Below are 21,835 nucleotides of genomic sequence, written 5' to 3'. Positions count from 1 at the left end.
GAAACATGAGAGTGAAACACTAAAGAGTTAGGACAATATGAGAATTGAATCCCGACCAACAATTCCGGGTGGAAAACGACCTTCCGTAGAACAGCTGGGGAAACAGGAAGTATATAGTGCGTCATTTCCTTTATTACAACCAGAAGCTTTGTTTCTCTTGGGCATCGCTCTAGCCATGGGATCCTCTATGGTAGGGGTTCTCCAGCTTTGGTTTCCCTCCATTTTGTTTTGGACTACATCTCCCAGAGGCCCCAGCTATCTTGGCCCACAGTGAGGCATCATGGGAGCTGAAGTCCAACGCGTTGGAGGACCAAAGGTTGACTTATTATGCTCTATGGCCAGAGCTTCCTGCAGGCGTTGCTTTTGAAGGGGCTTCTTTGAGTTGCCTTTTGGGGAAGAGGTCCTTGGAGCTGGTGAGGGGCAGCAGGCTCCCTTCCTTCCTGACCCTTTTATTCCATGTGTTATTTGTGTATTTATTTCAATTATTATTTATCTGTTTATTTTTGTATTTGCTAGTTGCCTGTTTATTTCACTTATTGTTTATTTGCTTATATATATATCACTTGTCATTTGTTTATTTGATATTTATTTGTTTATTTTTCCTTTGTTTGTTTGCTAGTTGCTTATTTATTTCTTTTGCTGTTTGCTATTTGCTTATTTATTTCGATTGTTATTATTTTTTTGCTGTTTGCTTATTTATATCGTTTGTCATTTGTTTATTTGCTATTTGCTTATTTGCTTTTGATATTTTCAGGCCCAGGAAGCCCCACGATAAGTTTGCCTTAGGGCTGCTATAAATCAGAAATGACTTGAAGGCACACAACAACAAAATGTATGCATATATGTATATATCTATATTGCGATCAGGTCTGGAAGCATTGGGTGGAGGATGCGAGGAACTGCATGGCTTCTCTTGGTAACTTCCCATTGAACGGAGGATGCTCCTCTGCCTCTCTTACTATGGAACCCGCCATAGACAGTAAAGCGAGGAATACATGGCCATCCGTTTGTGCAGAGATTGCTGCTTCCCTCGTCCCTAGTCAGCACAGACAATTGTGAGAGATGACAGGAGTTGCAGTCCAACAAAGTCTGAAGAGCTGTGCATTTGTCATCGCTTTAATTCAAAGCCAAAAGTCTTCCCCCAGTGAAGGATAAGGCAGACTGGGCATCAATGGAAATTATTATTATTATTAAGCTTTATTTATATAGTGCTGTAAATTTACACAGCACTGTACATAAAATCTTTTAATTAGACGGTTCCCTGCCTTCAGGCTTACACTCTAAGAAGACACAACACAGAAGGAGAAGGGAATGGTGGGGGGAGAAGGGGATCAGGTCCAGCATTCTTCTCTCCCTCTGAGGCCTGGACCAAGGCAGATGGACAGATGGAGGGATCTGTATCTTAAGGATAGGCCTGATGGCATTGGCCCACCCTCTCTCCCCCTCTTAGGTCAGGATGGAGTTGGATGCCTTTGGGGTGGGTGCAGTTCCTTTAAGGGAGGCCTGATGGCATTGGCCTACCTTTCTCTTCCCCTCGGAGGCCAGGATGGAGTCAGAAATGAAATCTTCTACACACTTTTGTCTCCCATTTAGGGCATGGAATGGCGTCACAGATCTACTCTGGATCCAACCATTTATGTCATGAAAAGGTCACAGTTGCGATGGAGCCAATTCAGGTGCTGGCATTATATACTATTTCTTGCTACCAGAGGCATCTCTTGCATTGGTGTCACCCGATGTGGGTGCCTGGAGGAAGATGCTGGGTGGTGGTGGCCTGCCCTGCTCTCCTTCCACTGCCGTTGTCTTGGGGCCACTGGCCAACCAAATCCAGAAAGGGTTGCCAAATGGCCGCAACAACCCTTCCCTTCCTTCCCTCTCCTCCCACTGCTTCACTCGCTCAAACAGCCACTCACCCACCCAGATATCCTCCCAGGGCTATCAGGGGCAAGTGAGGCAGTGGAAGGGGGTGCCAGGGGCAATCACTATCCCTCCTTCTCCAGTGCTTTGGCTCCTATATCTGAGAGAGCCATGGCACCAGAAAAGACAGGTGGTGCAGGAGAAGGACCAGACTGGGTGCCACCCCTCCTTGGAGGTGTCACCCAATGCTGTTCACACACCCAGCAACCCCTAGTGGCACCATTGCATGTTAATTATTATTGTGGATGATCATTGTGTATACAGTGTTTTTCCAATTGTGTGGAGCAAAACACACTGCAGAAATAATCTGCACTTCAACTGCCCTGGCTTAGTGCTAGGGAATCCTGGGAGTTGTAGTTTATTGTGGCACCAGAGCCCTCCAACTAAATGTGTCACAAAACTACATTTTCTACACATGCTCGGAAAATGATTCTGGAAGCAGGTGTTTACTTTGCCTGCTTTACGTGAGTACACACAGCTATAGTACGATCACCCAGAATAGAATCCTGTTCTTTCCCAAAGGGCTGGGCTGGGCTCCTGTACAAAGACTTTGTGAAAAGAAGCTTCTTTGTCAGAAGGTTTGTTAACTGAGGTATGCCTGTGTGTGTCTGTGTGTTTGTGTCTGTGTCTGGTTGAATTCCAAAATCAAAAATATTCCAAAATCATCCCCATGGATAGCTGAGATAGTGACACCTTCACTTGCTGATGGTTCAATGTACACAAGCTTTGCTTCAAGCAGAAAAATTATTTAAAATATTATGTATAAAATTACTGTCAGTCTAAGCGTACATAAATGAATTTTGTATTTAGACTTGGGTCCTTTCTCCAAGCTGTCTCATTATGTATGTATAAGCAAATACAAGTATTCCAAAATCCATAAAATCGGAAATCCTAAACACTTCTGGTCCAAACATTTCTGGTAAGAGAGACTCAGCCTGTAGAGTCTTTAACTACATCCTTCTAGGATTCTAGGTAACCATTGGGAGAGGTCCTGTTGGTTTGCTTTTACGTGCATAGAGTATACAACTATTATAAAATATATAATATGATCTATGCAAGTACATTGAATAAATAAATTCATTTTTTGGTCCTGGAGACATTCAGGCTATCAATTTTGGGTTTAAACTGACACAAGGAACAAGCTTTCTAGCCCTCAAAATCAAAACCAAATGTGGATGTCTGGTCACTTTCATGGAGTTCCCCCTTATATTTAAGGCCATTTCTGGACATGGTGTTGGTCTTTGCCTGCCCTGGGAGTGAATACTTGGCCCCCAGCCTTTCCCCAGTTGTCTCCTTTTGGAATAAGTGACTCTTGGCAAACTGGATAGATGGTGTGTTTTAGTAGAAGACAGCTTCATAAAATTGTCTTTCCCCCATCTCTTTCTAACAGGTCCCTGTGACTTTTGAAGACGTGGCTGTGTATTTCTCTGCAGAGGAATGGGTTCTCTTGGATCCTGGCCAGAGAGCTCTCTACCAAGAAGTCATGGTGACAAATTATGGGATGTTTGCCTCTCTGGGTAAGGAATGCTCTGCTTGCTATTGGGTAAAACCTGAATCGGGGATGGGGAACCTGTAGGGTCTTTCCAATGCTTTTGGACTGCAGGTCCTGTTCAGCTATGCTGACCAAAGCTGATGGGAGTTGCAGTCCAGATAGCTGTGCGTTTTGTCAACTTGGGCTGAATCTGCACTGCAGAAACAATGCAGTTTGACACTACTTTAACTGCCATGACTCCATCCTTGGAATCCTGGGCTTTGTAGTTTGTTGTGGCACCAGAAGTCTCTGACAGGGAAGGCTAAATATTTTACAAAACTACAAATCTGAGAATTCCATAACATTGAACTACTGGAGTTAAAGCAGTATCAAACTGCATTATTTCTGATTCCCAGATCAACCATTGCTTCCAGGAAAACCTGTGGCTGCAGAAACATGTTCAAGAGTGGGTAACTCTTTTGTTTCCATCACCCTCTCAGGCAAATCTGGTGGAACTACCAGAGAGGGGCTTCTCAGTGACTGCTCCTGGACTCAGACTGGCTCCTTTCTTGATGTCCTTTCATTAGTTGGTGAAGACCTTTTTATTCTGGCAGGCATTGGAGAACTGAGAGTTTTCAGATGGAAAGAGCTTTTCTTAGTGCACTGTAGTATTTCTATATTTTAGTTTTTAAACTGAAGTTTTAAATTAATTCTGCAGATGGTTTAATGTTCAGTTGGCCCTTCACATTTGTGGCTTTGACTTTTGTGGATTTTATTATTTGCGGTTTTGATTAATACGTTCTGTCTAGGAATCTGCAGGTCCTCCAATGCAACCCATGCCAGAGGTTGATCATAGCGTTGTGCTGGAGAACTAGAAATTCCTAGAGAAAACCTTTCTCTAGGCATTTATAGGTTCTCCAGCATGATTCTATGATCAACATCTGGCTGATGTTGACCATAGCGTTGCACTGGAAGACCTGAAGATTCCTAGAGAGTTGTTCTCTCAGGTAAAAAGAATAGTTTTTTAAAAAAATTGTGGTTTTCCCACATTCACAGGGGTCCTTCATCCCCTAACTTCAGCAAATGTGGTGGGACCACTGTAGTTATGAACCCACAGTTTGGTAAGTTTTTAGCTCCATGTGTTTTTACTTGCCCTGTTGTTGTTGCTTGCTGTCAATCTGGTTTCAACTCATGGTAATCTTATGAATAAGAAACCTCCAGGAAACCAGAAATCTTATAATTGACAGCCCTGCTCAGGTTTTGCAAATTCAGGGCAGCTGTGGTTTCTTTGTCTGAGTCAATCCAGCTGTAATAAGGTCTCCCTGTTTTCCTACTGCCTTCTACTTTACCAAGCTTTATTATCTTTTTCGATATTTTCAGTTGTATTGCCTTTTATCTTGTAAGCCACTTTTAGTCCCGGCTTTTGAAAGAAGTCAAGATAGAAATAAAGGTACACTACAACTCCATATCCATGAGATCAGTAACTGTAGGTTCACTTTCCTGCGTTCAGGGGGGAAAAGTCTTTAGGCATCTGGAGGTCCTCCATTGTAACTTGATGGTCAACTTTTGGCAGAAGTTGACCATACAGTTGTGCTACAGGACCTCTGGATGTCTAAAAGGACAGGTGATTCTATGATCACCTGTCCTCCAGAGTGATTCTATGATCAACTTCCACCATAAATAAACGGTTTGCCATTACCCACAATTTCTGCTAACTGTGCTAAGTCTGGGAGTGTATCCCCTGCAAACATGGAGATTGTGCTGTAGTCTAATACAATCCAAAATTGCCATTGGTTTTTCCCCCCAGTCCAAGAGGTGCAGTCAGGAGTAGATACAGAGGAACAGGCCCCAAGAGCAGCTCACAAATCCTGGCAGAGAATGGAGAGAGAAAGAAGAGATGCTCTTATTGTCCCACTTCGGGCTGACAAAGAGGTTCTGACTGAAAGAGCTCAGGCACAGGCTGAATCCAACCCAGCTGGTGACTTACATCAGGAGCAGGAAGAACATTTTCTGGACTTCCTGATGACAACAGCATCTTTTCACTCAAGATGGATGCCCTCTCTGCCTTTGTTGGAGTTGATTGGGAGGGAATTCCAGGACAAGTTGAAAGAGGTAAGTCATCTCAACCACTGGCCCAGGGGGAAACTGAGTGAGCTCCTTTCTGCCAGGCCTAGGCAGCAACTTCCAGGGAAAACTGGGTAATTTTGGAAAAGTGAAAGAGAGTTTTTAGTTGAAGAGGACAATGTTAGAGTGAAGATTCAAGAGGGGCCAGAAGAAAAAGTGACATTATCTTATTTTGTTCCTCATTCACTATGGTGAAGCAGAGCTTCAGTCCACAAGGACAGGTAGGGTTTAGGAATAGCTGGGACATTATCCTTGGTAGAAGGTTAGGAATGAGGTTTTTGAACAAAGAACAAGTCTTTGCCCTCTGGTATACATCCAATGAAATCTTTCATTTTCTCTCTTTTAGGTGGGGATGTCTTTGATAGATGTTAAATCCCCTATGTTGGAGCAGGAGCCTTCAGACAAAGTGAAGGTGGAGCATTTGATGGAGGTCGTGCAGAAAGACAATGTCCTGGGTAAAGCTTCTCAGAGTACTAATGATATTATCTGAAAGACTGCCCCTCTCATAGGGAGCCTGCCAGAAATTTGAATCTTCAGAAGAGGCCCTGTTGCACACTTGAAAGACATATTACTTACTAAAAACAGCACACCTAACTGTATGTCCCTCTACTCCAGTCAACAAAGGCTCAAGCCCTGTTTAAACAGGGAAGGCTTTGCCTGTAGAAGCCCTTTTAGGAAGAAGTTTCAAAACAACAGAAATAGTCACTAAGAAGGCTGTTTTTCATGTCCTTACCAGAAGAGTCTGGTGGGATGGACTTTGTAGTGGTTATTTGTATTTAACTGTTTTGTTTTAACATGTTAATGTACATAGGTAGAGCCCTACTAAATCAGTGAAAAGTCTTAACAGTCTTGTTTCCCTAAAAGTTGAGGGAGCTGGTGCAGCAAACAAAGAAACAAGCTTCATTTATATACCGCTTCATACTGCCCAAGCAGTGTCTAAGCGGTTTACAATTGTAAGCTAATTTGCCCCCAACAATCTGGGTACAATTACAGCGCTCTAGAAATAAAGTTTAATAATAATAATAATAATAATAATACTCATTTTAGCAACCTTGGAAGGATGCAAGCCTGAGTCAAGCTTGAGTCCTTTTGCTGGTCTTGAACTCACAACCTTGTGGTTTTGAGTGAGTGGCTGTAATACAGGCATTTAACCACTGCTTCACCAGAGCAGATTTGGGAATGTGTGCAGATTGGAAAAAGAAGAGGAAATACCATTGTGTGGTTGGAGGACTGCTTCCATGCCACTGGATGAAGCCTGTAAGATGCATCTACACTGTAAATACAATTCAGTTTGACACCACTTTAACTACAATGGCTCCATCCTACAGAATCCTAGGATTTGTCGTTTTGTGAGGCACCAATGTTCTTTGGCCGTGAAGGCTAAAGACTTTGTAAAACTGCCAGTCCCAGGATTCCATAGGATGGAGCTACAGCGCTTAAAAGTAGTGTCAAACTGCATTATTTCTGCAGTGTAGATGCACCCTAAGACAGTTATTGAAATATGTTTGGGATCCAGCTGCCTCCCCATAAGAGAGTTCTTAGCTGGTTTAACAGTTAATACCCCATCTTTCTCCCAATAAGGAAATTCAAGTGGCTCACAGTAAGACTGTTACAATTAAAACATAAAACAGTTTCAAATGCTAAGAATACAGTTTGTCAGTCTTTGTAGATAAATAATTGTTTCTTTGCCCTAGGAAATGGTGTCCGGGAGCTGGAGTTCAAGGAGAACTTTTGGCCAGAAGTAACTGAGCAAACAATTCTGAGTGGAATATCACTGGAAGGTCTCCCTGCAAGCACTGGCCTTGTTGAGAATCAGAAAATACGAGTAGACGTGATAAAAACATATTCATGTTCATATTGTGGGAAATGTTTTGATGAGAGTTCGGACTTGGTTACTCATGAGAGGGACCACATCAGAGAGAAGATCTATCAGTGCTCGCACTGCAAGAAACGGTTCTCTTGCCACCCTGACCTCCTGACACACAAGAAGAACCACCAGGGTGAGGATCCTCACCAGTGTGCTTTGGACTGCATCAAATGCTTCAAGCAGAATACTTTCCCTGCAGTGCACCCAAAGACTCCTTCGGGAGAACAAGCATGCCAGTGCCCTGTTTGTGGAGTAAACTTCACTTGGAAATCGAACCTTATTAGACACCGGAGAACTCACACAGGAGAGAAACCCTATCAATGTTCTGAGTGTGGCAGAAGCTATACCCGCAAAACAGCTCTTGACAGGCACAAGAGAATCCACATAGGAGAAAGACCCTGTGTTGGTGATTCTCCAAGCATGGGGCAATCTTCAATATGGGTTCTTCACTTATGAATCACCAGGGGTGAAACAGACCCTGTTTCTGGGGTAGTGCCCATCTTATTGGTGTTTGTGTGCTATGGGAATGCCATCGCCTAAAGATTGTGTTAAAAAAAAATCTAAGTCCTGTTCTGTGGCATGGTCTCATTAATCTGAGATAAATACTGGCAACGGTACAACACAGGTAGACAGACCAGGAACAGGAAATCTGGGAGCAAAGCTAGAGAACAGGGTTGAGGTAGAAAGAGCGGCTTAGGGAGCTTGTTACGTGTAGCTTGGGGAAGAGAAGGCTAAGGAGTGATATGATAGCCATGTTTAAGGGATTTGCAGGGATGTCATATTGAGGATGGAGCAAGCTTGTTTTCTGCTGCTCCAGAGACTAAGACATGGAGTAATGGATTCAAACTATAGGAAAAGAGATGCCACTTAAACATTAGGAAGACCTTACTGACAGTAACAGCTGTTTCACAGTGGAATACTCTTCCTTGCAGTGTGGTGGAATCTCATTCTTTGATGGTTTCTAAACAGAGCCTGGATGGCCATCTGCTGGGGTGCTTTGATTAGGCCTTCCTGCATGGCCTTCCTGCATTGGAATGGATGGCCCTTGGGGTCTCTTCCAACTCTAGGATTCTATGAAAAACAATAATGTTCTGTTTGCAAATCGGGTAAACCAGTTGAAGGCAATCCAGAGCCAAAATTGAGCAAGGTCTAGCCAGAATAGTTCAGAAGAGAAAGTTGTCCAAGAGGCAAAATGAACCAATCTCAAATTAAGCACCAGCAGATCGAGTCACAATAAGAGTCAAGGAACAGTTAGGAAGGTCTTTTCAGACAGCTATTTCTTAGCATGTTGAGTCCCCTATGAGGATTTTATAGTTGGTTTGCCTGAGTTATACCCGGAGCTAAGGTGCAGCCAACATCCCATAAAGCCTTCCTGGAAAGCTTCACTTGTGATGCCTCTTTACTCTTGATGAGCCCCCATTCTCAAGGCTAGCCAGGGTAGCTTCTGTCCCAGCTGGCATCTTCATCTAGCATTATTTCCATGAACTGGGAAGGGCTTCTGTCTCCTCATCTGATTCTGAATGTTATCCCTTTCCGTCTTTGGATGCATCTTTGGGTACTCAAACTACTACTTCTTGAAGAAGTCCTCCAGGTGGGAGCATGATACCATTCTCCTCCCCAGGACCATGCTTTTTTTCTGGCTGCTCAGCTGGTTTTGTTTAGGAATTGGAACAGGATTGGAGAATCTGCCTTTGATGTATTCTCCCATCACTGGTTTTCCAGTCCCTTCTAATCAAATGAGCATTGTGTGTGCCCCTAAAAGTCCAGGACATTGGGAAGTGTACTTAGGTTCCTTGTCACCACTTAGTGGGACAGGATAAGGTCAGTTCTGAAAGGGATGTTCTGTCAAGCCAAGAAGTAGATAATAAAATAAGCAGTTAATTCTGCAAAGAAAAGTGATGCGCCATTCTTTGGCAAGTGCCAATAAAACAAGTGTCCTGTTCGTATGTTAGGAAGGAGTAAGTCAATAGCCATACTTGACCATTCACTGCCCACGCTGTGGCTAGTTGTCCTTTCTCATCCATAAAGGGCTTATAGACTTATTAGGCTTGGTCTAATTGTTCCTGCAAAGTGAAAATCTTGGCATTGTTGACACATTTCATCTGCAATAAGGGTCTTTAAATTCAGGGAATCATCTGGGAAGTATTAGGGGTGGTACCCATGATCTAAGAGAGCCGGAATGGTGTAGTGGCTTGAGCATTGGACTAGGACTCTGAAGACCAGGGTTCAAATCCCACTTTGGCCATGTAAACCCACTGGGTGATCTTGGGCAATTCAGAGTTTCTCTGTCTCGAAGGATGGCAGTAACAAACCTCTAAAGAAACTTGTCAAGAAACCCCCATGATAGGTTACCATAAGTAGGAAGTGACTTGAAGGCACAAAACAACAACAGCAACAACCCATAATTTAAAGAAAAAGGTGTTTGGAGGATGGTGGCATTTGGAGAATTTGAAGAATGGTGACACCAGCAGTGCTGAAAACTGCTTTTCACCTAGGAAAAGGTTTGGCTCCCTCCCTGCCTTCTGGGAGGTGAAATTAGCCAGGGGTTGTAAGTAAACTTTACTGCTAGTAATACCTCAGTCCAATTGTCCTTCTGGAAATGTTACATAACACTGGAACCATTGTACTAGTGTAGCATTAGTCCATTTAATTTGCCCTCGTAACAGGATGGTGGGCCCTGGGCAGGTGCGGCTGTACGTTTAACAAGTTGCAGGTTTCTAAAGTGGCACTATCGTACCAATTCTGAAGCATAGTTCCAATTGCAGAGTTACCAGAATGAGGATGGGTCATTCATAACATAGTTTTTTTAGACAGTAAATCCATTTCCATCCTATCAAACAGTTTGATGAGCCATCCTTCCATTTGTGGAGTCTTGTTTTCAATATTGAGCGTATAATAATCCTGCTACTGTAAGCATATAAGAATACAGTCAGCCCTTCTTATACACAGATTTTTTATACACGGATTCAAGCATCCATGGTTTGAAAATATTTTTTAAAAAGTATAGATTTCAAAATCAAACCTTGATTTTTCCATTTTATATAAGGGACACCATTTTGCTATGCCACTGTATTTAATGGGACTTGAGCATACATGGATTTTGTTATACACGAGGGTTACTGGAACCAAACCCCAGTTTATAATAAGGGTCCACTGTAATTTTCCATATATATTTTCCATTTTGTTTTCTAATTGATTTAATAGATAAATTTCTGGTTTAAATTCTAATTTAATATCTAAGATTTCTTTAATTTTGAAATGTATTTGTTTCCTTTTTTTTACTTTCTCACAAGTTCACCATATACTTGTAATGTCTCTTTTTTGATATTAATTTGATATAAACTGAGAGGGGCGTCTGAGGCTGGATCCTGGGGAACCACAGAATTAGGTTGAAGGCATGTAACAACAAGAGTAAAGAAATGTCTGGGACTTGTTAGCGCCTACTTACCTAAGTCCCAGTGATTTCAGTGCAACATATTCAGTCAGCACACAACAAAAGGGCATTTAAATGTAGATTATTTTAATATGTGTGTGTCTTGTTTGTTCTTTTAAAATAAATTGATGTATGTTTTAACTGAAAGTGTGTTTTTAACTGAGATATATTTGTTGGTCTGTTGTTGTCTGGATCTGTCAGGGAAATGAGGAAGGGAAGAATAAGGTGGCAATGCTATGCCTGTGTAGTAGCAACTGGAGCCTGCAAGGCAAGATGAGGCTCCCGCCAGTGCCAGTCTTTTTGTATGTTTCCTGCTTCATTGCCACTGCCACATTTTAACCCACCCATTGGCCTGTGACAAAGGAAAAATTTGAGATTTACTGCTTCAGCAGGCCTAGCCAGGCAGGACATTTTTAGTCCCTTTAATTTGTTATTTTCCAGGGCAAATAGCAACCCTAAGTAAGCTTCCATTGTCCCTATGCTCTTAGTGGATAGGAAGCTGACTTAGTCTGGCTTGTTAACTAATTTCTGCCTGAGTTGTCACTGCCAATAAACCTCAGACCAAGGAAAAGAGGCAGAGGAACAGCAGAGGCCTGGTCTCTGTGGCGCAATGGGTTAGCGCATCTGGCTGTTAACCAGAAGGATGGTGGTTCAAGCCCATCCAGGGACGGCTGCAGGTGTAGACTGTTGAAGGCTGTGGATTGCTGATCCCTTGCACCCTGCATATGTGAATTTCAATCCTACCCTTCTGTTCACCAGTGTTTTCCAGAAAGTCCCCACCCAGAAATGTTGGATTGACTGCTCACTTTTTCTCTGAGGAGGCCAAAAGTACAGGCAAGCATGCACCAGCCATCAGGACTGAAACCTGGGTCACGAGATTGGTGACTTTGCATGATGCCTGTATGCCACTGGTACAACTGATAAAGGTCTTTGCCTTTCCCAATAAAATTTCTGTAGGGAAGAGACAGCAAGAAGAAGCCTTTTCTCTGTTCTCTCAAGGAGATTGCACACTTGGATATTGCTCAGCATTAGCATTTGCAAAGAAAACGCTGGCTCCTTCCACTTCTTTAAAGCCAGGGAGGGAGCCCAAACTTTCCCTGGATGAGAAATAGGCATTTGGTCCAAAATCCTAGGTATTAAGGTGAGCTGTGAGGGAAATGCCTCAGTTTCTGAGGAAAGGATTCAGACCCATCTGCTCAACCACAGCAACTACATGTGTGTGCCATAATAATGATTTAAAAAAAAAATCTCACTCTGTCTACCTGACAAACTACTTCATTGCTGCAAGGATCTGTGTATTGCAGGTTGAGTCTCACTTATCCAGCATTCCAAAATGTTCCAAAATTGTCCAGATAGGTGGCTGGCCCCTTTGCTTTCTAATGGTACAATGTACATAAACTTTGTTTCATTACCAAAATTATTGAAAATGTTGTGCATAGAATTACTCTCAGGTTATGTGTATAGGACACACACGAAGCATACATGAATTTCATGTTTATACTTGGGACCCATCTCCGAGATATCTCATTATGAATATGCAAATATTCCATAATCCAAAAAAGTCAGAAATCCCAAACACTTCTAGCACCAAGCATTTAGTGTAAGGGAGACTCAACCTGTACCATCCTAGCACTGTAGGATTCCTTGGCGCTCTCCCATCCAAGTACTTACCAGGGCTGACCTTGCTTACTTTCCAAGATCAGATGGGATCTGGGGCCTTTAGGATATTCCTATTAAACAATGATTCCCCTTGGTGCTTTTGTTTTTCAGTTCTCTTTCATCCTTCTAATAACAATTACCCTCCCACAAAATCTCACAAAGAGGTTCAGCTTTATTTCTCCTGGGGTGAATTGAGACAAAGGCTTTTCTCCCCCTTGGAATCATCAGCTCATCTGTTCAAGGTTTTCTGTATACTGACTCAACTCCTGGCTATTGTTGGAGCTCTTGCGCCTCGGTTTCTGTAGTGTAGTGGTTATCACGTTTGCCTAACACGCAAAAGGTCCCCAGATCGAAACTGGGCAGAAACATGACTTTTTCCCTTCTTCTAGAACAAAAACAATGCCTCCAGTCAAAATGAAAATGAGATGGTTAAAGCAAAGCTTGCATCATGTATTTTGGCTAATAAAGGTATTGCTATTTCGTGGACTTTGCTGTATGACCAACAGAGCAAAACATTTCTGACTAAGGGGAGGTACAAATTACCTCCATCCACGGATTTTCCTGTTCCAAACAAAAGACCGCATTGATGGTATGACCAGTACAATGTGTAGGCCCAGAGACAATCTGAGATAGGCCCATGTTTGTCATGACCCACATGAACTCCCGAGCTACCCCTGTAAGATCTGAAGAACTGGACTCAAGGGGGATGTTGAAATTTCCCAGAACACCTCACCTGTTCACTAACAACATACCAAGCTGGGAGAGCTTGTGCCCACATCACACTGCTATCGTCCCCCAGCCAGGTTTCCAGGATACAGACCAGGTCAGTGGCTTCATCAGTAAGTAGATCATATAGAATGTGGGTTTTGTTCTTGACTGACCTGGCATTACAAAGGAGCAGTGAAAGGTTCAGTGGATGGACTGGTACATTCTCTGGAACCTTTGGGTTAACAGGGTGAAATGAAGGAGGGATAGGTTTTAAGCATCAATCTCGCCTTCCTCTATAACAGAATTTCACCCTGTTACTGCCATACCTCCCATTTCCCCGCACAACTCTAATAGCCACTTCACTTTCATTGTTAATTGCCTCCTCATCTATACTCAATCCACAAGATATTATCTCCCATTCCCGTCTCCATACATCATCTTAGAGGTAAAAAGTGTCTGTCAGTACACATAATGACAATATCAGTACTGAATAGATAATATCAAATCTCATTTCTCAACCCTTAGTCCAATCGATGTTAACAAATTAATTAAAAAACAATAGGGGAGATAGGTGTAAACAAATTACTCAAATAGAGATATAGGAGTTATGGAGTCCCAGGTTTTCTTGGGGGGAGGGAGAAAAGGGAGGAGTCGGTGTTAAACTCCCAGCTTGTGGCACCACCCCTTTGCTCCACCTCCAGTCCAGGTGCCAAGTCCCTCTGCTTCAGGCAGCCCAGCCCAGATGGAAAGAGGGCAGGAAGCAGTCTCTGGGCTTGGCTCTTGCTGGCTGATGTTTGCAGGAAGGAAAAGGGCAGGCTTCAAGACCTTGCAGCCCCTTTGCCCCACCTCCAGTTCTTTTGATCTTGGAAGCTGGTTAGTACTTGGATGGGAGACCACCAACCAATCCCAGGTGCTGTAGGCTCTATTTGAGAGGAAGGGACTTCCTTGCCTAGGAAAAACCTATGAAAAATTCATGGGGTTGCTTTAGGTCAACAGGTGGTTTGAATGCACATGTGAACACACACACACACCCTTTCAAAGAGAGGTAATGGCGCACTAGCTGAAACAATGCTCCCCTTGCTTGATAGAACTTTGGCAAAATAAGAATGCTCCTTCGAGCCGGAGTTGAACCAGCGACCTAAGGATATCCTGGATTGGCCACTACAGTCCTTTGCTCTACCAGCTGAGCTATCGAAGGGCTCACTGGATTCCTCTCTCTGCTGATATCTTTGAACTGTGACATGGTTCCATTGCTGCCTCTTTCATTGATCTCTTTTGGTGCTCAGCCATGGATATAGGTGTTTCTCTGGTACAATGTTTACTCTGTTTGTCTAACATGCAAAGACGTCTTTGGAAAGTGAGCATCATATATGGGTATCCCCCCCTCAAGTGAGGGAATGGTGGTGTGTCCCCCATTCCTAGTGACACAGTAGACAAAATTTGGCCCTTTTGCTGCCAAATAGAGACTCAGAGCTCATTTTCTGCCTCTAGGGGTGCATTGGCACTGTAGAAATAATGCACTTTGACACCACTTTAACTGCCATGTTCAATCCTACAGAATCCTGAGCTTTGGAGTTTTGTGAGGCACCAGCACTCTTTGGAAAGGCTAAAGACCATGTAAAATGACAAATCTGGCAGCCTACAGCACTTAAAGTTCGGAGGGCTTCTGGGTCGAGCAGGTGAATTGGAGTGTTCCACCCCTGAAAATCACAAGTCACAAGGTATAAAAAGGCCTGGCATGTTGGACATTACCCACCCTGCTCTAAAGACTGTAATGCAGGTTTCCCTCACCCTTCCTTTTCTTTTAGGCGAGCTGCTGCTGAGTATCGATATATCTTATATATATATATATGCACTGGATGACTCCCCAAGATAGGAGTGACATCTGGTTGGGCCACCCTCCTGCTGCAGGATGAGAAGTGTGCCCCTTATAGTTTTGCCACAGCAGTGAGGCCTCCTCTGCACCCCTCTTGAGTGTTAAATGTTCAAGTCAGAAGTTTTCCGACCGAGCAAAATGGAGCCCCTCAGCACTGAATGGGGATGTTGGTGCCGTGGAATAGAACGGGGCCATTTTGAGGATGATTTGCTGTGTGATAAAATCTGCTTTTTCCCAGTCGCACGTGCCCCCAAGAGTTCCCTTCCCGTTCCTATAATGGGGAAAATAATGTGTGCGATAAGCTTCCTTGTCTTTGCAAGTTAGACATGTCTTTGCATGCCAGACAAACAGAGTAAGTGTGGCACACAAAAACACCTATATCTCCAGCAGTACCAGGGGCACCTTGTTCATTCTCTATACAAGGAAAGGTTTTACAACCATCCAATAGGGAACTTCCCTTATAATAAGGGACACGTACCAGTGCTATATGGAGTAAAGTTTCCAGACTTCAAATCACATACTTTCCAGTCGCACAAGAGATGTAAAGGCATTTCTAAGGAAATTGGCAATCCTGTAGCAGGTCTGGGGACCAATTTTCACCTCCTAGGACACCTCAGAGGTATAGAAATATAATGGGGCTTTTCTACATTTACCTTTATACCCCAAATTCCCCCCGGGCTGGCTGTGTGCTGTTTACATTACACAGTTCCTTAACCTCAAATTGGGTCCAGCCTGTTTAAACAACACCTGGATGCAATTCAGAGTTCCACCCCTTGTCCCACATTAAAAAGGCTTACCTTTTGCACTGGGTTTTCCAGAAAATCGGGAACAAAATGTGACGGTGACAAGCAGCTGCCTTTCCACAAGGTCCCTCTTGAGGAGTTGCTCTGTGGGAGCAAGCTGTTCTGACCTTAGAGCGGCTCATGCTTGCGGTGGTGGCACCAGCTGGCTCATAGGAACTGTATGGGAAGGCAGCTAGCCTTCTTCGACACATTTTGCTTCAGCAGGTATTTGGGAAGATTCAGGTGATATTGGGGGCCAGAATACTCTGGGGTAAGCCAGAGTATTCTGACAAATGTAGGGGCCATTCAGACTACCTTGTACTCCAGTTCAGAACCCGGATTAACCACAGGAAGTTCATATTGGCCCCGATTCTTCCACAAGCGAAAATGAGGCTTTCACACCAATTCAGGGGCAAATGCCCCTTGGCGAGGGTCTTTTGAAAGCGGAGTTTAACCCTTATCTTTTGAGAAAAAACAGGTCCGGCGAATATGAACTTGTCCCTGGTCATGATCGGGTCAAGTTCAGGGGAGGGAATTAGGTCAGAAGGAGGGCAGAGAACGGAAAATGTCTCCCTCGCAGGCAGCTTTTTCTCTCTCTTTCTTTTTTGGGGTAATTTTTATTTTGACAGACTATGTGAATGCTTTTTCTACATTTTGATAGAATGTGGCTGCTTGTGTTACATTTCCCTTTCGTTTGCCTGCTGCCGGCACCTCACTTTGCAAGAGGCTTTTTTTTAAATTATTTTTTATATGTGAATGCTACAATGCGAATGTTACAATTGTTTATCTTTTAATTTGGCAAATTGATACAGAATGCTTTTGCTACATATATGTATGTGTCTGTAATGAATCCTGGGGTGGCAATCTGAGGGAAAGCAAAGGATGCAGTATTATTATTATTATTATTATTACAGTGGTACCCCGGGATACGAATTGATTGCGTTACGAAATTTCCGGGATACGAAAAAGTTAGATTGGAAAAAACTGTTCCGGGATACGATGTTTTTTTCGGGTTACGAAATTTATTTCGGCGCGAAATTCAAACGCAAAGCGCGGCTAGCGGCTTTCCAGCGGCTTTTCGGGTTGCGAAATGTATCGGGTTACGAACGGAGCCGCGGAACGAATTAATTTCGTAACCCGAGGTAGCACTGTATTATTATTATTATTATTGTATGTGTATGAGACATTCTGGGGTCGCAAGGAGGGAGGATGCAGAGATGGCATTCTGAGGTGAGGATAGATTGCATTTTGTGGTTGAAAACGGAGGCAGAGCAAGAAGATCCAAAGAGGAGGGGAGGATAGATTGCATTTTGGGGTGGAAATCAAAGTAAGAGGATGCAGAGATGGCATTTGGAGTGAGGAATTATTATTGTTATTATTATTATTGTGACGGGAAGAAGATGCATGGGGGGGAGGGAAAGGCTTTGGAGGTAGCATTGGGCTGCAAGCGAAGGGGAGGCAAGAGGCTGTAAGGCGGTGGAAACCCATGACTGGGGGAGTCACACTCTCTCAGCCTCAGGGGAAAGGCAATGACAAATCTCCTCAGAACCAATCTTGCCAAAAAAAACCCCAGGATGGGGTCGTTTTAGGGTTGCCATAATCTGTAGTGACCCAAATACACACAACACACACACACACACACACACACACACACACACACACACACCTGGAGGTTTTTAAATTTGACAGAATATGCGCACATTGCCACCAGATTTTTTTTTTTTTAAAAGAGGGGGGAAAGCACCCATCCGGTTGGCCAATTCCTGTAGGAAACGTCACCTTTGATGAAAGCGGAACTGAATTTGAGTGACAGCAAAGGAGCCTTCATTTTAAACCAGTACCTGAAAATGTGAACTTCAGAGGGGTAGAATACCCCGATTGAGGTAAAAAATAGTGGGCACCTGCTTCCGAGGAGATTTGAGATGGGGGGATCCGGATCTGCCCAGCTCCATCCAGGGCAAATGGGTGAGTGGGAATGGGGCCGTAGACAAGCTCATGGAAGTTTATCATTCTCATGGACAGGATTTTGATCCTTCCTGATGACTTCCTTATTTTTGCCCTTTCCCAAAAGCTAGAGCCAAGATCCTACTTCAGGTGGGGTGGAGTGTAATGCAATCCCACTCAGTTACTGCTTCTAGAGTGTGTATGCATGTTGCAAATGGCAACTGCACACTCCCATGGGTATTTAATAGTTGGAAGAGGATCTGGTGTGCCTCTGTGTACCCAGGAGCAAGATGCTGGTATCCCCTTCCCTGGAGAAGGTTAGATAGCTACTCTTTTTTTTAGCTGCAGATGGAGTGTTCTGCACTTTTCCTAGCATCTAAAGGGCTAAGGAATCACCCCTCACCATTTGCAGGAGGCTTGTAATGTATGTGTGTGTGTGGGGGGGGGGGGAGGCAAGTGTTGTGTACAGAGGCCCTTGGTGGATTTTTGTGCAACAAATGATAAAAATATATCATCAGCCAAAGCTTATACCCCAGAGTTACTACCCCATGTGGGAAAAGGTCGACAAGGGTGGGATTCGAACCCACGCGTGCAGAGCACAATGGATTAGCAGTCCATCGCCTTCACCACTCGGCCACCTTGTCAAGGGGGGGGGGTTTGCCCACAGCCGTCCCTGGGTGGGCTCGAACCACCATCCTTCTGGTTAACAGCCAGATGCACTAACCCATTGCGCCACAGAGACCTGGACAGTGTTCCCTCTCGTTTCCTCCTTCTTGGTCTGAGATTCATTAGCAAAGACAGTTGTCAACTGAGCCAACAAGCTGTGCCAGCACACTTCCCTGGATACAGCAGAGTGGCGCAGCAGGAGTGTGCTTGGCCAATAATCCAGAGGTCGATGGTCCCATAACCCAGAGGTCAATCCTCTGCTAGGTAGCTGTTGCCTTTTATTTTTGTTTTGTTTTTTTCAGAATTGCAAAAGATGAAAGGAGAATCTTCTGTACTACAAGTGTTGATGGGTAAAATTATGTATGCTTCCCTCTCCAAATCAAGCCACATTCTATTTCAAAATTAACAGCTGTGGAATTGGAGGTCATGTGGCAGCCTTTTCTTTCCTAGACCAAGTTCTCAGCCTGTAATAACTCAAAATAAGAGAGCTCCTGAGAGAACCTGGAGAATTTCCTGCCAACCTTTCCCCCCTGTAGGCTTTTTCTATCGTGGAAGGCAAAAGTTTCAGTCAGGAGTGCCACTAGGGGGTACAGGGGATTTGGACCACACCAGGTGACACCTGAGAGGGGATTGACACCTGGTGGGGTGTTCACTCACATTCTCTTTCAAGACCCACCCTGGTCTCCCCTCTCTCTCCTCATCAGTTGCTCCAGTGATGTAGAGTCAACACATGAGGTTCCCAGTCATGCGACCTAGAGTCACATCCTGGTAGATGCCTTCCTATTTTTTGCTCTCCTTAGTGCCAAAGAGAGCACAGCCTGTCCAAATTTACAGCCCAGATCCTTGACCTAGTGAGGGATAGTGCTAAGAAGAGTTTTATTAGTATCCATGTACACAAAGACAATGGAGAGTATCATACTAGGGTCAATTCTAGAACCGTCCCACAATTAACTCATTATTGGCAATGAATGGGACAGTAGTGCTATGAGAATATATTCTTCTGCAGAGTTTCACAATCATGCTATAATTACGAACCAATAACAATACAATAGCACTTTCATGTAGCACAACTTTCCATCCACAGATTGTGAGTGTGAAGTTTTGTGCATGCAAAAATTGATGATAGGAGCATTCACATTAGCACAATTGTATCGTTACTAGCTTCTCCACATTTGCAATACTGAGAATGAAGCGTTATTGGCAAGTCATTTACAAGGTTTCCCCATTCATAAGATATTGATAAGATAAGATATTGCATTAATTCTGCAGTGTGGCAGAAAGTTTGTGTACACTGAATCATCAGAAAGCAATGGTGTCATCTTAGCCACTCATGAAAAAAGTTTTGCTTTTGGAGTATTTGGGATATTGAAATTCCAGATAAGGGAGACTCAATCTGTAACGCGAATATTGCATGTAATATAAATTCCCTTTTGCATGTAATATGAATAATACAAATGCTGCATCAAATCTTCCCTCTTTAGCTCTTGCAAGGGCAAAAGCTCCAGGGTCCAACACTTTGATGACCAACCTAGAAACCAGGGAAGATGCAAAAAGCTTCCCTGGCTGGGAATCAAACCCAGGCTCAGTGGTGAAAGCACCGAATCCGAACCACTAGACCACCAGGGATGGATAGGGATGCTTTCTTCCTCCTCTTCCTCTACCCAACAGGCCTTCTCTGTCGCAGTGACAAGGCAGTCTGTTCACTTTGATTGGCTTTTTGAGGATTCACATTCTGGGCCTCTTATATGCAAAGGAAGAATCAAATGTCCTGGTTGTTTATTTTTGCAAACAACTGGCAAAAGATATTCACAGGTCCTTCCCATGTAACAGAAATTTCAGGAAACTTAGATTTCTAGGATTTGCAGAGCAAAAGAATTAGCAAGAGGACCTAATAATTGAAAATCCATAAGTTTATTTCCATTTGTCGACAAAGGAAAACATTGAACTCAGTGGAATTCAAGTTCCAAAAGCTGAGAACCCCGAACAAGACAAAATGGCTCTTTTTATATTATTCAAGACAAAGAAGCTTCTTCAATACACCTGATTGGCTAATTACAATTTAAACATATAGAATTCTTACAATCAGAACAGAAATACATGCATACATTAAAACTGCATCATCACTCCTTACCCCTCCTGTAGGAATTCTGTGGCTTTCCCTCTTAACCTTGCTTCTAAATGTCTACTATGTATCCTTATCTCAGTAGTTTATGTTATGTCTTTCTTACTGGTGCCAGCTTCCATCTAGGTCAAGATGCACTCACTATTCCTTTGCTCTAGTACTGTAACTCCAAGCCTTTATTTCAAAAACCATTTCTCTGGCTAACAAAGGTGACTCCATCTTTCTATAGCTTTTATATTTCAAAAAGGAATTTCCACCACACCCACACCCAACATTTTAAAGCAAGCTCTTAAGTTCTTTGCAGGCATAGGTCCTAATTAAACCCTTGCAAATGCAAACGCTAATGAAATCCTAGTTCAACACTGGCAAATAACCCCCTGTGTGGAAATGTTGGGCTGTACGTTCTGCTTGGATGCACTCTCCTTAGCGCTTGGAATAGCAAAAGTAAGAAGGCAGTGTGCACCAGCCGGGACTCGAACCCGGGTCGCAAGGTTGGGAACCTTGCATGATACCTCTACACCACTGGTACAACTGAGGAAAGACATTTCCTTCCTTGGTAGAAAAACTCTCCAGCCCCCCCCCCCCCCAAAACAAAACAAAACAAAACAAAAAAAAAACTGCCAAGATTCCTCTATTCCTCCGGAAGAAAGCCATTTTGTACCAGCTGAAGATTTGGCTCTTGAAAGGAAAGTCTGCCCAAAGGCATTACATTTGAAACAGAATGTGGCTTGTTCTGGGCCTTTTGTCCAAGAGGGAAGCAGGCACTTATATCTGGGTATATTTTTAGCAGCCAGCATAGCGAGTATTGCCAGCAGTGAATGATTCTTCATTGATGCCAGTGACAGAAGCAAAAGACTGCAGCCGCCTAGCAGAGGATGGTTTTGATCCATCGACCTCTGGGTTATGGGCCCAGCACGCTCCCGCTGCGCCACTCTGCTAGATGACAGCAAGGGACATTTAATGGCTTGTCTGCTGGTTTGTCACTGAGCAACACCCAGACACAAAAGTGGGGGCTGAAAAGAAACATCTGCTGCCACACTTCAGAACTGATGCCATTTGACACCACTTTAACTGCCATGGCTCCCTCCTATATAATCATGGAATTTGTTATTTTCTTCTAACAGAGAAGGCTAAATGGCTCACAAAGCTCCAAATTCCAGAAGTCCACAGCATTGAGCTGTGGCAGTTAAAGCAGTGTCAAACTGCATTAATTCTGTAGTGTAGGTGCAGCCCTAGATTCAAAGTATTCACTTGCTTCTGCAATTT

At 43.6% G+C, this 21,835-nt stretch overlaps 2 protein-coding genes and 7 non-coding genes across 15 annotated transcripts in view; 4 read left to right on the top strand and 5 right to left on the bottom strand.

The window, feature by feature from the left end:
• The first annotated feature begins 254 nt into the window (after window positions 1-254).
• LOC121921969 (zinc finger protein 354C-like) lies at window positions 255-8,190 on the top strand. Of its 5 annotated transcripts, none has more exons than XM_042450778.1 (7): window positions 255-413; window positions 1,594-1,676; window positions 3,308-3,434; window positions 3,805-3,978; window positions 5,196-5,500; window positions 5,859-5,967; window positions 7,207-8,190. In XM_042450778.1, the coding sequence occupies exons 2-7, from the start codon at window positions 1,602-1,604 to the stop codon at window positions 7,833-7,835; spliced, it is 1,419 nt and encodes a 472-aa protein (XP_042306712.1). In that variant the 5' UTR covers window positions 255-413; window positions 1,594-1,601; the 3' UTR covers window positions 7,836-8,190. The 5 variants fall into 5 exon arrangements, with proteins under 5 accessions (XP_042306712.1, XP_042306713.1, XP_042306714.1 ...); XM_042450779.1 differs by lacking the exon at window positions 255-413 and adding an exon at window positions 613-832; XM_042450780.1 differs by lacking the exon at window positions 255-413 and having other exon boundaries at window positions 1,436-1,676; window positions 3,889-3,978.
• Window positions 8,191-11,408: 3,218 nt separating this feature from the next.
• Window positions 11,409-11,482, top strand: TRNAN-GUU. The gene has a single exon. It is a non-coding gene; the product is annotated as a tRNA-Asn (tRNA).
• A 1,284-nt stretch (window positions 11,483-12,766) lies between these two features.
• On the top strand, window positions 12,767-12,839 carry TRNAV-AAC. The gene has a single exon. It is a non-coding gene; the product is annotated as a tRNA-Val (tRNA).
• Window positions 12,840-14,289: 1,450 nt separating this feature from the next.
• TRNAY-GUA lies at window positions 14,290-14,377 on the bottom strand. The gene is given in 2 exon segments: window positions 14,290-14,325; window positions 14,341-14,377. It is a non-coding gene; the product is annotated as a tRNA-Tyr (tRNA).
• A 1,521-nt stretch (window positions 14,378-15,898) lies between these two features.
• LOC121921919 (zinc finger and SCAN domain-containing protein 31-like) overlaps window positions 15,899-21,835 on the top strand; it is a 43,841-nt gene continuing 37,904 nt past the window's right edge. For all 3 annotated transcript variants that reach the window (XM_042450654.1, XM_042450653.1, XM_042450651.1), the window contains exon 1: window positions 15,899-16,062. The gene's annotated coding sequence lies outside the window, so the exon portion shown is untranslated. The remainder of the gene's footprint in view (window positions 16,063-21,835) is intronic.
• Window positions 18,344-18,425, bottom strand: TRNAS-GCU. The gene has a single exon. It is a non-coding gene; the product is annotated as a tRNA-Ser (tRNA).
• Window positions 18,450-18,523, bottom strand: TRNAN-GUU. Its single transcript has one exon. It is a non-coding gene; the product is annotated as a tRNA-Asn (tRNA).
• On the bottom strand, window positions 21,028-21,098 carry TRNAG-CCC. The gene has a single exon. It is a non-coding gene; the product is annotated as a tRNA-Gly (tRNA).
• Window positions 21,436-21,507, bottom strand: TRNAM-CAU. Its single transcript has one exon. It is a non-coding gene; the product is annotated as a tRNA-Met (tRNA).

Source organism: Sceloporus undulatus, chromosome 2 (genome assembly GCF_019175285.1).
Source record: "Sceloporus undulatus isolate JIND9_A2432 ecotype Alabama chromosome 2, SceUnd_v1.1, whole genome shotgun sequence".
Taxonomy (NCBI): domain Eukaryota; kingdom Metazoa; phylum Chordata; class Lepidosauria; order Squamata; family Phrynosomatidae; genus Sceloporus; species Sceloporus undulatus.
The sequence above is the reverse complement of the archived record's forward strand: the minus strand, read 5'-3'. Positions and strand labels throughout refer to the sequence as shown.